We start from the raw sequence: 16979 nt of genomic DNA on the forward strand, positions 1-16979 counted from the left end.
CCTAACAGAATCTAAATTACTTTTAATACCATGCATTTCAACACCAATCAATTAACTTTAAATATATAGCACCTTATTACAACCAGGAGGCTGCCCAAAGTGCTTTACAGTATTAAAAACCAAATTAAACATTAAAACACATAAGACAGTAAGAGCACAAGTGTCAATAAAACAGCATTAGGTACTACCAAAAATCAAAAGCAAGTGTAAACAAATAGGTTTTAAGTTTTTCTTTAAACAGTGCCACATCTGTGATCTGAAGGGAGGGTGTTTCACAGTTTTGGACCTGCCAATGCAAATGAACGATCACCTCATTGTTTATACCTGGATCTAGGAACCTCCAGCAACAACTAGCCTGCTAATAGTAGGGCCCTGTTTGGTTTATGAACCTTTAAAATCTCACATAAATATGAATGTGCAGAACAATTAACTGCATAAAAAACAAACAACAGTAGATAAAAATAAATTCTGAAATTAACAGGGAGCCACTGAAGAGAGTAAACGTAAGGTGTAAGGTTATAACTGATGAAGGTTTGGTTGATTCCAACATAAAGTGCACTGCAATAGCCCAGACGAGAGCTGATAAAGGCATGAATGACTTTCTCTAGATTACGCTGGTTTAGAAATGGCTTGAAGAAGGCGAAGCTAGAAAAAGCTTACCTTGATCACTCAATTAACCTGTTTCTCAAATTTTAAACTATGTTCCAAATTCACTCCTAAATTTTTAAGTACACTTAAAATACTTATATAAAATGAGTTCAAACAACACAATTCTTACGTTTCTTAGGGGGCAACTTAATTGTTTTAAATTCAATCCACCAACATTTTTAAAACGATTTAAGTAACTTAATAGATTTGTGTTGAGACAATATAAAGGAATTGTGTGGAACCATGCATTTTGTTACAGTGTAAATGGCTAAAATATGGGGAAAAGCTAAGATGATCAGAGGGTAACTCATTAGGGAGGTTCAAGTTGCCAAACACAATCCATTCTGCTTTGTCTTTGTTCAGAGAAAGACATTTCTGTGACAGCCAAAGTTTGAAGTCAACTAAACATCCGTGCAGAGATTCTGAAGCAACAGGGAGAAAGATTTGAACATCGTCAGCATACAGATGAAATAAGACATCCTCCTTTTCTGCTTTGTTGTTCATCAAGTGTGTAAAAAAAAACTAAAAATTTATTTATTAACTACTCACCCCATGTCGTTACAAATCCATGAGACCTTTGTTTATCTTCAAAAAAAAATAAAAAATAAGTCAACATTTTAGATGAAATCCAAAATCTCTCTCATCCTCCATACATACCAACTGTCCCAAGACATTCAAAGTCCAGAAAAGGTACCAATAACATTGTCAAAACATTTATTGTGACTCCAACAGTTCAAATGAAATCATACAAAACTCCAAAAACAAGTTTGTGTGCCAAACAAACTGTAAGCACAACTCTGTTTACCTATATATCATCTGACAACTACATCAGGTTGCTTAATTGAGCATTTACTAAGGGCAGAACAATGTATTGGCATTAAAGTCAGCAGTGCAACTTGCAAGCAGTGTACTGCCTGTAGTAAACGCACAACCAATTCTGACAAGGAAAACATTGGCGAACAAAGTTGTTTTTACAGTTTGGAGTCACACAGATTGTTTTTGCTGTTTTCTTTTGGACTTTGAATGAGTCGGAAGGTTATATGAAGGAAGAGAGAGCTCCAGGATTTCATCTAAAATATCGTAATTTGTGTTCCGAAAGACTGAAGATCTCAGGGGATTTCAACAACATGAGGGCGAGTAATTAAAAACAGATTTTTCATTTTTGGGTGAACTCACCCTTTAATGGTCCCAGCGGAGATTAATAATATAATACAAGTAAAAATACAGTACAGGGAAACGATTAAATCCAAACTTACTCTTCAGAGGGAACAGTGATGAATGTACATACACAAAACAAGCAGCGCTCCGAAATCCCGGTGAAGCTTAAAGGGCCGGAAATGCAGCAGAGCCCAGAGATATTACACGAAAACACAATAAATCTCTATAACACGCGCCTGTTAAAGCAAAGCAGCTCATAATCGCAAGACACAATGGCTCCGTACTATCCTCATGAGGCGCACGACTAGCGGCGACCATCTGAAACTCCAGAACGGCATGATCAAACTCTCGATGCCTCCCGTCCCGCTGTGGGAATACCTGCTGTGTGACTCTTATTGCCTGCACAGTTAATAAAAGCTGGACCTGGGCCCGCAATAATCTCTAGCATCTCGGGTCTGCGAGATTGCTTTTCATTAACTCGCTTTTATGCTATTAGTGTATTCCCCACATCGAGAGGCTTGCAGTGCTCTCCTGCCTCACAATGTCACCCGCTTTGTTGAGTTGAGCAGATTTAGAAAAATCACAATGCGCCCATGAAATGAAGCTTTTGTCAGGCTCAAGCTGCTGCCCTCTCCGCTGTCTATCGGTGTGAATTGCGAGGGTCAAGGTAGCCTTGTTTGAATACAGTCTCCATAATTTTCCATAAAAAAACGTGTAATGCATATGTACGTGGCTGTGCATCTGTTGGCAGCCAAATGAGGAGGGCAGCGAAACCTCCAGCGACTTTGATTCTCATCATACCTAAAAGACCCCAGGCCACTCCCACAGACAAACATCCATTATTCATGCAGTGCAAACACTCCCAGTCCAGCATCTGTGCTTGGTTAAATATTAATCCTCCGAGCGCTGCCCTATCATTCAGACGGTGCAGAATATAAAACCTCACCTGGGCGAAGAGGAATGGAGCGTACGATTCAATCGAGGCCATCGGGTTTTTCCAATTTCTCTCTCCTTCGACAATTGGTGTGTGGCGTAATTGAACTGTGGGTTTTACATGTCGAAAGCTGAGAAGAGCTAGGCTTTTAAATGAGATAAAAGATCAAGATTTTATATAAAGTTTCACCGTTTTATATAAGACTTAAGGTTCCATATTGTTTTCGCCTAAACAAAAGAGTGTTTTTTCCATAATAAAGATCAGGTACACTTTTTTAAAACATATATAATTTTTGTAATGCATATTATGAAATATTATTACTATTCATTAAATATATATTAATTTAACCCATAAGAGGCCAGACTGACTTCTCCTTATAGAAAACTGTAAAGCAGACCAAACGGACCACTTATACAGTAACATGTTCCTGTAGCTGTTTTTGAAATACAACCCCCACCTTGTGAAATGTCTGACAATGGACAATAATATTAATTTAATTTTATTTTACATACTGTGCGTTACTACAGGGAAACAAACAATCCCAATGTCTCATGAAGGTCATGGGACCTCATATATATATGAGACGTCATATACTGTATAATAAAATATTCATGCAGGAAGTATTGATGGTGTGCAGGATCTTTGTTTCCCTTTTGCACATTTTGATTTTTCCCATGCACCTATAGTTGCTTCAGATGTGCTGACTGGCGTATGTTACTACAAAAATTAAGCTTTTTTGCTGAACAAGATACATGTTTCCACAACATATCAAAAGTATTACCCTTCTGCTGAGATAAAAACAAAAACCATTTGCAGAAGTAATATTGTCTTTTTATTTTATTTGCTTTGCCAGAAATTATTTCCTAATTATTTCCTTACAACATGATTATACACACTGTATATATACTCTGTAAAAAAAATGATATGACAAAGTCATGACTACAAATGTTTTTTTGAAAGCAGTAAGATTGTTTTGTAGTTTACAAATATATATATATATATATATATATATATATATATATATATATATATATATATATATATATATATATATATATATATATATATATATATATATATATATATATATATATATATAAAGTTGAAGTCAGAATTATTAGCCCCCCTGAATTATTAGCCCCCTGTTTATTTTCCCCCAGTTTCTGTTTAACGGAAATTTCTAAACAATTCAACTCATTTCTAAAAATAATAGTTATAATAACTCATCTCTAATAACTGATTGATTTTATCTTTGCCATGATGATAGTAAATAATATTTGACAAGATATTTTTCAAGACACTTCTATACAGCTTAAAGTGATATTTAAAGGCTTAACTAGGGTAATTAGGTTAACTTGGCAGGTTAGGGTAATTAGACAAGTTATTGGATTAATAATGGTTTGTTTTGTAGACTATCAAAAAAAAATCTAGCTTAAAAGGCTAATAATTTAGAAATTTTAAAATGGCGTCCAGGAAACCGAACTGAACTTATTGGACTGACTGGTGATTCTAGTAAGAGTTAAATTAGCATTAGACTCGAAGTATAAAAAAACATAAGAATAAAAAATCTGCTGAATATACTGTACACACTTTGTTAGGTACACCTGTCCAACTGCTTATTAACGCAAACTTCTAAACAGCAAATCACATGGCAGCAACATTTAGGCATGTAGACATGGTCAAGACGATCTGCTGCAGTTTAAACTGAGCATCAGCATGGGGAAGAAAGGTGATTTAAGTGACTTTGAACGTGGCATGGTTGTTGGTGCCAAACAGGCTGGTCTGAGTATTTTAGAAACTGCTGATCTACTGGGATTTTCACGCACAACCATCTCAAGAGTTTATAGAGAATGATCTAAAAAAGAGAAAATATCTAGTCAGCGGCAGTTCTGTAGGCGCAAATGCCTTGTGGATACTAGAGGTCAGAGTAGAATGGACAAACTGGTTTAAGCTGATAGAAAGGCAACAGTAACTCAAATAACTACTCGTTACAACTGAGGTATGCAGAAGAGCACCACTGAATGCACAACACGTCGAACCTTTAGGCGGATGGGCTAAAGCAGAAGACAACACTGGGTCCCACTCCTGTCAGCTGAGAACAGGAAACTGAGGCTACAATTCACACAGGCTCACCAAAATTGGACAATAGAAGATTGGAAAAATGTTGCCTGGTCTGATGAGTCTCGATTTCTGCTGCGACATACGGATGTTAAAGTCAGAATTTGGTGTCAACAACCACATGAAAGCATGGATCCATCCTCCCTTGTACCAACAGTTCAGGCTGGTGGTGGTGGTGTAATGGTGTCAATGTTACAGCCATACCTGAGTATTGTTGCTGACCATGTCTATCCCTTTATGACCACAGTGTACTAATATTCTGATGGCTACTTCCAGCAGAAAAGTGTCCCATGTTATAAAGCTTGAATCATCTCAGACTGGCTTGTTGAACATGACAAAGAGTTCACTGTAGTCAAATGGCCACCACATTTACCAGATCTCAATCCAATAGAGCACCTCTGGGATGTGTTGGAACAGGAGATTCATATCATGGATGTGCAGCCGACAAATCTGCAGCAACATGATGCTATCATGTCAATATGGATCAAAATCTCTGAGGAATATTTCCAGTACCTTGTTAAATCTGTACCACATAGGTTTAAGGCAGTTCTGCAAAAGGCAAAAGGGATCCACCCCAGTACCAGTAAGGTGTACCTAATAAGTGACTGGAGAATTTATATATATATATATATATATATATATATATATATATATATATATATATATATATATATATATGGTGAAAAGTAATGGTTAAAAAGTAATAGGTAATGTTTTGAAATGCATTTTTGCCCCACAGGTTTTTCCTATTTATTTAGCATTTTATAACCTCAACAGCTTTTGCCATGTCCCGACACTTACTTTGACAGTCATGAGGATCTTCCATGAAAACATCTGTTTTGTTTTTGTGAAATGATCTTTTAAAATCATTTCACTGCTGTTCACTCGTAAATTTGACCACATTTTCTTTCAAGAGTTTTCAGAGTTTTTGTTTCTCATTATAATAACATTTACCCATTTCATCACCCGGCTATTTTCGATTTCATTTTCTACTTATTATTAAAATGATGTTGCTCTAAGAAGATTCAAATTAATACAATAAAAAAATCATGCCTTTATTATTAATTCACCGAGCGCTGCCCTATCATTCAAATGGTGAAAAATATAAAACTCCACCTGGCCGACGAGGAATGGGGCACGATTCAATCAAAGCAATTGAGTTTTTCCAATTCCTCTGTCCTCTGACAATTGGCGTGTGCCATAATTGGACTGTAGGTTTTACATATCGAAAGCTGAGAAGAACAAAGCTTTTGCTTCTTAAAATTACAAACCTGAGTCTTCCAGAGAAGAAGCACCAGAGACTTGTGGAAAAAGCAAAAACCAAAGTTAAGCAAGGCCTTCTCTCTTATATTAGCAATAGAAAAAATAACACATCCGTTTAAACACAGAAGACTTTCAATGGCAACTAGACTATTGCGGCCCCTCGGCCAATTTAGCCTGTGCCACATTCGATTATACTGACCATATCTCTAATGGAAAAACCTGCGATTAGCTATTTTCGGCTCTCCTGTCGTCTGCGAGCGAGCGACCGGAGGATTCATTTAACAGTTATGCGAATGTGAATGGGGGCCCAAATGACGAAATGTAATGCTAGAAGACGTTTCAGATCACTGGGAGATTGAGTTGTGTGGAAAAATATCAAGCAGGGGGTCTGTGGTGACTCTTTTGATCATCATTTGAATGCAAAAAAGAGAAATAAAAGAAATCGGGCACCCCTCCTTCTTGGGTCACTGCATGAGCAGATGTCAAAGGGTCATGAAACCCCCCTCTTTTAGTTCAAGTGTACCTCAGAAGTTAAAAAAAATGCTACATGATGGGTGTGGAGCACTGCGAGCCGAGGGAGGAGTGGGCGTGGCATAAAGAAAGAGGGGAGTGAACTGTTGTCAGTTGCCTCACAAAATGAGACACAAACCGTGAGGAGACGCATGATTTTATAGTTTACAAAGTTAAAATGCAAAAACATAAACAGTAGTTTATTTCTATTAAAATACTAAACTAGTAGTTTATTTCAAAAGTAATTTAATGCCATGTTACATATACAATAGGCTATTCGTAATTTTAAATAATATAACCACAATTTGTTATATCATAGCAAAGATAATCATGAAAACACTATAAATGAGGAGGACTGCCGAATCATCGGGTCTGAATACAGACAGTCACAGTGGATAGCAGGACAGTGTGTCTCTTTCCCTATCTATTCCAATGTTTTGTAAGATTTTAAACAAAGGCGAACACAGCAGCACAAATATAGTCAACATGTCTGAATGGTAACGAATTTAACTGATAAAAGACAAAGTCTGCCATTCTCCAATTCTTGTATAGCTCTCCTAACAAAAATGCTTGCTGAACACAAACAGCTCAGCTGCATCAGCCCAGAAAGCATTTACGGGAAAGCCATGCAACAAACCCTGTGGATCATGGAAACAAACTCATACAGCCCTTCACAACCACCTAAATTCTCAGTCTCAAAGCTTGGCAGGTCTGTCTATATGGGTCTCTCATTGGAAAGCACCTGCTGCCATGAATAATTGAGAAGCAGGTTCTTCTCATAGGATAAGAAAACTCAAGTCTATGAATAATAATGAGAAACCAACACATCACTAGACAGGCAGACAGCCCTACGTCATCGAATTTTATCCCACCGCAATAATGATCTTAAACCCGGAAGATGAAATTAGCTGACTAAGGCAAAATTATCCCAATTTCCCCACATTTAAAGCTAACAAGTGCTAACGTTGTCTTAAATGATGCTCAACACACACACACAAATCTGTTGAAATCTCAAAAAAAGTACTCAAGGGTTTCTTGAACCTTTAAGGTAAAAAAATGTGTTTACAAAACTAATATACCAGAGAACTCCATTATTCATTTCTTTATTTTGTATAGGAAAGATTTTATTCACAAACCAAAATTTGAAGCCGTCTTTTTCACATTTTTAATATTTAAAAAAAACATATCAAACATATTTATTGTCTTAGATCAGTTAAAAACAAGAAAAGTGACAGATTTTTGGAATATTATGATATTGTTTTGAAAATACCACTGATGCATAAGTCTTTCCTCTGTAATTGCTGTATTTGTATTATTTTTTTCTTATTTTATTCTTATTTTTTTCTTCCTTTTTTACTGTTTTATACAGCTGAAGCCAAAATAATTTGCCATCCTGTAATTTTAAATCAAAAATTTCACAAATAATGTTTAACAGAGCAAGGAATTTTTCACAGTAATTCCCGCAATATTTTTTCTTATGGAGAAAGTCTTTTTTGTTTTATTTTGGCTAGGATAAAAGCAGTTTTACATTTTTTAAAAAACATTTTAAGGTCAATATTATTAGCCTCTTTAAGCTATATTTGTTCGATTTGCCTAATTACTCTAACATAGCTAATTAACCTAGTTAGTCTTTTAGTCTAGTTAGTCTTTTAATGGCTTATGTCAATGTCACTTCAAGCTGTTTACAAGTGTCTTGAAAAATATCTAGTCAAATGTTATTTACTGTCATCAAGGCAAAGATAAAATAAATCAGAATTGAGTTGTTAAAACTATGTTTAGAAATCTGTTGAAAAAAATCTTTTCTCCATTAAACAGAAATTGGGGGTAAAAAAATATACAGAAGGGCTACAAATTCTAACTTTAACTGTAGGTACTTATATTATCATATAACTCGCCCTAATAAGTTCAAGTCAAGTCGAGCTTTCTTGTCATTCGTCATCGTTTCATTCGTTTGCAGAAAGTACTTTGGGTATATGTGTGAGCGTTAGTTTGTATGTAGGTGTGTCGTATTACGTGTGTGTTACATGTACGAACGGCATTGGAGGATCCGCCGCTGATGCTAAGTTCACACTACAATGGCGATCTCTCTCTCTATCTCTCTTCTTTTCTCTCTCTTGTGCTTTCGCTCTTACTCTTTCTGTGGGTCTCTGTGAGGACAGTCTCTCTTGCGAGGACTAGTCTGAGAGAATGTGTTTTCATTTTGCTTGTGATTCATGCTCTTGTCTAAAGTCTTTTGAGATTGCAAATTGCAATGTGTTTGCTTGTAAACTCCTCCAGTTAACTGATACCTGTTTGAGTGATACCTCGGAGAGGGTGTAGAAGTAAGCAAGCCGCACAATATACATATACAACACTCCGAATCCTTTATGTATTATTCTATATGGTTCAGGAGAGTGTGCTGTTTTGTGTATGTTTTGTTTTTTAGTTAGAGCAGTTAAGACGTTTGATACATTAAAGATGTTTCTTTTCATGTTGTTTCTATTTATTTATTTTTATTTACACACCTCCAACTACCTCCTCTCCAACAGGTAATTTATAATTTATTTATTATAAATATTTTTCTTTCACTGTACAATATATTTTCACTGGTTTCACTGGACGTATGGGCAATAAATAATTAGTTGCGGTGATATTTGGTGTTGAGTTGTTTTTTTCTCCATCCATTTGTCACACACACACTAAACCATTATAGTTTCAAATACTCTTAGTTTAATATTAACATCTACAGGGACGTAACATATCTCGCAGGACAAAGGTGCTACATAAATTAATCATAAATACAAACACAGCACTGGACATGCTTATTTTAATAACAATTTTTGAAAAGCCTATGCATAACTAACATAAACTATAAAATGTCCTAATAAAATACATAATCATTATTGTTACCATTACTGTCAATGTCTTGTATAGGTTCGAATGTTTGTAATTGAAGCATCAATAAAAAAAAATTATAAACATATGTGGTCACTTACTTGATGACAGTGCCTTTAGCGCCCCCTGCAGTGGTGAGCATGACCCTGGTGGTGAGGCTCACTCTCAGGTCGTCCTGGTCGAGACCCAGCAGATCGGCGCAGTACTCCAAAGTCTGACTCGACTGGTTCTTCAAAATGCAGCCACCTGAGAGCAGACGCTAAATTTTAATGCTCATCTTTAAACTCCGGCTCATCATGTTTCTAATGCGACGTCTAGACAGCAGGGGGTTGTAAATGTCTCAATGTGCTGATGCTTTTGTAGGTGTTAATAAATGTTTTCTGTAATTTAAGTCATAAATACACTAAACGTAGACCTTAAAAAAAATGTCTAATGCCTTCTAAAAGCTTCTAGTGTCATCGTTTTCACTGTTGCCGTTATTATAGTCTGAATTATTTTTATAGTTATTACCATTTTTAAAAAGTTTCAAATGTTACTTTATGCCAATATATTTAGCATTTACAATCCTCATTGACTGAGAACTATTTCACTTGTTTTAAATTAAATTTTACAAGGATAGGAATTATCTCTCGTTTTATATTTTAGTTTCTAGACAATATGACAAATTAACCTGAACAAACAATATTGTGTCTGATAATATCATAGTTTATTTTACATAAAAAAAAGAAAAACTGGTTGTAAGTGTCTATTGTTTAATATTGTTTGTTTTATTTAGGCTAGAATAAAGCGTTGTAAAAAAATTTACAACCATTTTAAGGTCAATATTATTATTAGCCCCCTCATTCAATATTTTTCTTCGATTTTCTACCGTTTTTTTTTTTTTTTTTTGTCTTGTTTTGTTTTGTTTAGGCTGGAAGAAAGCAGTTTTCATTTTTTTACAACCATTTGAAGGTCAGTTTTATTAATCTCTACATTTTTGTTTTGTTTGAGAGTCTTATTTGATTTATTTTGGCTAGAATAAAAGCAGTTTAAGTTTTTTTATAACTATTTTAAGGTCAATATTATTATTAGAACCCTTAATCAATTTTTTTATATTCTCTATGGTTTTGTTTTGTTTGAAAGTCTTATTTTATTTCAGCTGTTTTGTTTTCTTGCTTTTGTTTGTCTTTGGTTGTTCTTTTTTCTACTTTTGAGTGTCTCTCACTGAAAAATTAAAAATACATTTATTTTGTTCCATGATATTTTACCACCTGAACTTTGAAGTCCTAAATGATCAAATGATCTGTCATTTACCTGATGCATGACATCTGCTGTTTTGTGTTGTATTTTTTACTATTGTTTTTATTTCTATAAATGTTTAAAAAAAACAAATTCACTGTTTACTGTTTTGTTATTGCTTTTTTATTTTTAGAAAGGCTTATTTGTTATTTTGGCTACAATAAAAGCAGTTTTCAATTTTTTACAACCATTTTAAGGTCAATATTATTTTTATTAGCCCCATAATCATTTTTTTTTCCGATTCTCTACAGAATTGTTTTGTTTTGTTTGAAAGTCTTATCTGTTTAATTTCAGCAAGAACAGGTTTTTCTTGTTTTATTTTGTTTTGTTTGTCTTTGGTTGTTCTGTTTTCTACTTCTGAGGGTCTCTTTCTGAAAGATTAAAAGTATTTTTATTTTGCTCCATGACATTTTACCACCTGAACTTTGTCGTCCTAAATGATCAAATCATCTGTTAATTACCTGATGCATGACATTTACTGTTTTGTGTAATTTTTTTAGCATTAAGTTTTTTTATGTATGTAAAAATTTTAAATGAAACAAATTCACTGTTTACCGATACATGAACTATTTCTCTCATTCCATAATAGGAGATTATGTAAACTACTTAAAAAGGTATTTTTCCTTATATAAATATTATTTTCACTCTTCTACCAAACAATACTTTACAATCTTAACTTCCTAAATGTCAAACGTTCCAATAATTTAAGAGACTTGTCTGTTTTTGTTCAGTATTGTTTTTATCATCCTGATCATAAATTTGTTTAAAAACTTCTGCTTTTCTCCAAATAAACTGTTAGGGTTTTTTTTTTCTTCACAGCAAAGTTAAGCAAACACCTTTAAAAAGCTTCCTTTTCTTTACTGCAATTGCTTTCTTTTTATGTATTTTTTTCACTAGGGGTTTTATTTTTTTCAATGTTATACATCATTATAAACAACAATAAAAATATAATAAATATAATATAAATAATTAAAAAAAAGAGTCATTATACATTAAAACAATAAACCACTTAGAAAATTAAAATTCGAAGAAGATAAAACCCTCATGGCCTTTGTTTCATCAGTACTGTAAAAGCTAAAAATAAACCTATAAAAGCACTCCATCACACTCCTTCAATCTCCAAGCATGTCTCGGGGCTTTTTCAAAGATATGTTCTCATCCGTAATAGTCTCCAGGTCTCATGTAAGACCTCGATAACATTAGGCTGCAGGTTTTCCAGCTGAAAGGTGTCTCAGGATAGCAGCTCCATTGTGAGCAAAGAAATAGAGCAGGCCAGAGCTTGAAAAAGGTGTTATGCCTTCATCAGAAGAGGAAAACAAATCTGGATGCGTGTCTGGCAACACTAGAAAGAGCCCCCTTTCCCCCACAGCAGCTCTCTAATGAGGTCTTCTGAGTTGGAGGAGGCTCGAATTTGAGGTGGTTTAATGAGGAGAACATCAGCACATGTGCATGAGCTCAAAAATAAGAATAATAAAAAACACTTCAGACATCAGTGAAAATCTCCTTCCCTTACTGAACACAGAGTAAAAAAGCAAAATGGAAGTCTCTCGAGTGCTTCTAAAGCAAGCGTGACATGATGAAGCAACAAGCGATAAATCTTTTCGTTTTTGTCCTGGTCGGCGTGATTGCAACTGACACACTAGAATTTATATATATTTTTTATTTTTATTATCAGTATTTTTTATGCTCTGTTTGGCTTCTAGTCGCACGACAGGAGTGAAATCCCACTGGCTTGCATATTAAACTTCAAATATGTTCTGATCGGATCCGATTTTGTCACTTTATGCAGAACACAAAATTACTTCAGGCTTGAAAGTTGGCACATCATGCTGGGTATGGACATCAAATCAAAGCTAAATTGTTTGTAGATGTTGAAAGTAGTTGGATAACGTTTAAAGTACCATGAAACTGTGAAGTACATTTTCTGAGATTTTAACCGTTTCTGTTTAACTATAAAAGAAAACTGGCAATTTCGAGCAGTGTGGCACCATTTTCTGGGTTTAAAATCAGTTTATTGATTTAACTGCGTCGTGATGTGGCAAATTACTATAGTAATTCATTGGCATGTCAATGTTAGATGACTACTTATAATGTTCTAGGTCCTTATCCTGAGAAGATGCCTTGCTTAATTGTTCATGACAGCAGGCATTGATTTCCTATGACAGACGCTTTAACCTGTACGACTGCATAAATTGAAAGACACCTTCATGGATCACAATTGACTTTTTGTTTTTGTTTTGTAAAAGTTTCTGGGTGGCATAAAACCTTGTTCACATAATAGTCTGAAACAGAATTAGCTACAGCTCCTTGATATAACCAATTATCATGCATAAATGGTGAAAAATGTTTTAAAACTTATTAATTGAATGTCCAGATGTATATAAGTACAAAAGTACACAGTTGTGCATTGATTTGTGAAATACATTACCTGACAAAAGTCTTGACACCTATCAACGTGTTAGGTATCGTTTGCTATCAGAAGTGGCTTATACGAAAGGCAAAGGCCTCTAGATTACACTTATTTTACCAAAATAAAATATGATTATGCCTTGATTTTTATATTATTTAATTACGAAAAAGTAAGGTCTGTCTTACTTAGACAAAAGTCTTGTCTGTTACTGAACACAAAAAATGAACAGTATAGAATATAAAGTCATGGTGTAGTGGGGAAATAATTAATATTGTTTATGACTCCCATGAGCTTGGAGGATTGTATCCATACATCTTTGAAAGGACTCAAATAACTTATCAATAAAGTCATATGGAATGGCAAAGAAAGCGTTTTTGCAGAGTTCATCAAGATTCTTTGGATTCATCTTCAATGCCCCATCCATCTTACCCCAGACATGCTCACTGATGGTTATGTCTGGTGACTGAGCTGGCCAATCCTGGATCACCTTGACCCTCTTTGCTTTTAGTAGATTTGATGTGGAGGCGAAGTACAAGAAGCAGCGCTATCATGCTGAATCATGCACCTGTGGTTTGTAATATAATGGGCAGCACAAATGTTTTGATACCTCAGACTGATGATGTTGCCATCCACTTTGCAGATATCTCGCACGCCCCCATAATGAATGTATGCCCAAACCATGATTTTTCCTTCACCAAACTTGACTGATTTCTATGACAATCTTGATTTATTTCTTTTTTTATTTAATGATGTTCTGCGTAGCTGTATGTTCATTTACAAGTGCAATGATGAATTGTAGCACGCACATTAATCTTAGAGGTCCTGAAAATAAGCATAAAGTGTAAAATAAAACTTTGCCACGTTCATTTTTGCAGCATTTTTCAAAACTGTGGTGCAGCCTCACCAGTTATGAAAAAATAGAGTTTTATCAAACATTAAAGGTCCTGTGAAGTGTTTTCAAATGTGCATTTTTTTAATTCGATGTTTGACGTAATCTCAACTGAAACATGAAGAGGGGCGGGGCACAGAGTAGCTCCTCCCCTTTATAAAAAAAGCAGCCAATAGCATTTTGTTTTTAATTGCAACTCTGCCAGTGAGAGTAGTTGAGCTCAAGCGCATCAAATGGAAAGCAAACAAGAGCTTTTTCTCAATATGCATTCTTGTCTGTACTTGCGTTCTTGTGTCCTCGTGTAACGTCATCAAGTACTGTTCCAATTCAAGGTTCACATCTTGCCAAGGACAGAGAAAATTCCCAGATGTGTACTTGCTCCGCCTCTTTTGCCAAGGATGCTTCAAGAGGTGACTTGTGCGAACTTACAAAGCCCAGGTATCCCAGAATGCATTGCAGCGTAACCAGCGAAAGCTAATGGTGGAGGAGAAAACCCACACGGTTTTAAAAATACTCCTCTGCTGTGTCACAAGTTAAAGCTTAAAGAGTTTTTCAGGCAAGAATGTAGTTGTTTTAAACTCGAATCGGCAGTTTTTCTTTTTGAATATAAAGCATTTTTAGCAATGGGCCTCAGCCTATGCGGACCCCCAGCCTGTCAGCGGGAGCTTCGTCATCATCTCCCCTGCCGAAAGCAGCTTTACATGGGCCAGTCCATCATGGATGTACCGCTGGATTGCATCTGTCCATTGTAGTTAATACATGATATTTAATACATTTTGTGCATATCTAACCGACAGTTTTTGGTCTTATAAATATTTTATTTGTTATCAGGTGTATTATTTTGTCAGTGTTATTTTGATACCTTTTATAATTGTCTTTAATTATGTTACTATGTTATACGAGGTTTGTCTTTGTTTAACAAATTCCTAAACATTATCTTTTTTTCTTTTTGTGTACGTCTTGTACTTTATACTTGTATAATGTCCCTTGTAGTTTATTAAATCAGCTAATAAAAGACATGAGTCTGTGTATAATAACCCATTTTACTTCACATTTATAGTGATTTATATTTACATTTTCTTAAATCAAAAATATAGATTTATATTTATTATATTTATTATTTATATTTTATATTAATATAAAATAATTATAAGGCCATGCTTTATTTAATTAAATCATTTTATTTTTAATGTATAGTGAAAACTGTGAATTCATGTTGAGGTAAGTGTTGTTACAAAGTACACTGCCGTTCTATTTGAAGAAGTACCCGACTAGTGTCCTTGTGTCCTCGGTAGTCTGTTCTTTTAAGTCTGAACTTAGCAAGTCTGAACTTCCAAGGACACAAGTCCGAACTTTGCATACTTGGTATTGAGAAACAGCCAAGAAGCTTTTTGAAGAGGGCGGGGAATGTCAGATACTACAGATCGTTTGATTGGTCAAGAGTTGATGAGAAACTGAAGTATGAGGTGACATACTTCATAAATTAGTTGATCTATTAGAAGAAGTGACAAACTGCAAGCTCTGGATGTTTATATTACACTTATATCTTCTAAATGTGAACGTTGTCTCTGTTTTGGAGCACACTAGATATTCTTAAAACTAGCATACTAATACTAACATCTAAAAAACTAAAATAAAAAGTGCATTTTTTACACATAAATTATTTCAAGGGTTACCAGAGGTGCTTCCTGTCTCTTCAAAGTCGATATTGCCGAGATGAAGAACGCCGGCCACCACTCTGAAGAGATTGAGCTTCTCGGTGTCATCCAAGCCGATCTTCTTCATGGCCACCACCATCCTGTTGAAGTCTCCCAAGTCATCTAGCAGAGGGTCCTTCAACGCACCTACTTTCCCATGCTAAAGACACAACGGACAATCAAGACACACGGTATTTCCACAATCAACCGTATTCACACGTCACACAAGCACTGCAGCTGTAATCAGAGATCAGAAACCTATACTGGAAAGGTGTATACGAGTCCGATCTCTGATTAGAGGAAGGAGGAAAAGAAAACAAACCACACCTGAGGGTCAAGAGTGCACCAGAGCTTCTGTTTATAAATTCTATTCAATTAAACGATCATTTGTCTCATTACTTTTTTCTTAGATTAACACAAACAGCAACAAAAAACAAAACATTATTTTTTTTATTTTTGCTTAAAGTTAAATAAAACATTTTTCAATCTGCTTCTGTTTGTGTTTACAGTAAAAGGTTACAAGATTAAAAAAATGTTTCTATAGCTAAATTTTAGTTTTAAGGGTGTGTTCACACTTGAAGTCTGCTTTACTTAGTTCTTTAGTTATTAAAAAATACATATTTACCTGTTATTTCTCGCCATTTTAAAGACCAAACATAACATAAAAAAACTCTTTAATTATGCATAGTTTGCAGTGCTCACGTGCACTAACATATTATTTTTTTTCCTAATTAGAGAACTCATGAAGTGCTTAAAATGAAAGATAAAATGAGATGAAAGAAGCAGCAACAATTACTCTGTTGGACACCACCAAAATCCGCTGGAAAAACTTCCACTACATCTAACTCAAATGGAATTAAAATTGTGACTATGATGAGAAAAACCAAGGTATTTTTAAGCATTTAATGGTCGCATCACGTCCGGTTTTGGATTAATTTATGACTGATTTCCAACTGAATGATAAAGTTCGGAATTGTAGTACATTACAGTAAGCATTTATTTCTGTTTCCATTTTCAGAAGACAGAGGTACAAAAATAGTGAAAAGAACTATACTTTTTAGAGATACCACAACAGTAAGGTACACCAAAAGACTGTTTGGTATGAAGCAAGGTTTAAATGGCAGCGTTCACGTTTATTCACATTAACAGCAGTAACTAGGAGGGCTGCACAATTGCAATGTGCAAGTCTTCCAATAGTCA

General features: G+C 34.9%; 1 protein-coding gene across 4 annotated transcripts in view; it reads right to left on the minus strand.

Annotated features, from left to right (window-relative positions):
- myo6b (myosin VIb) overlaps positions 1-16979 on the minus strand; it is a 154847-nt gene that overhangs the window by 88991 nt on the left and 48877 nt on the right. For all 4 annotated transcript variants that reach the window (XM_087288954.1, XM_087288953.1, NM_001004110.1 and 1 more), the window contains 2 exon segments: positions 15759-15939; positions 9607-9751 (listed from right to left, as the gene is read on the minus strand). In XM_087288954.1, the coding sequence (XP_087145080.1) occupies positions 9607-9751; positions 15759-15939 (326 nt within the window).

The sequence above is a fragment of the Danio rerio genome, chromosome 17 (assembly GCF_052040795.2).
Source record: "Danio rerio strain M-AB ecotype USA chromosome 17, GRCz13ab, whole genome shotgun sequence".
NCBI lineage: Eukaryota > Metazoa > Chordata > Actinopteri > Cypriniformes > Danionidae > Danio > Danio rerio.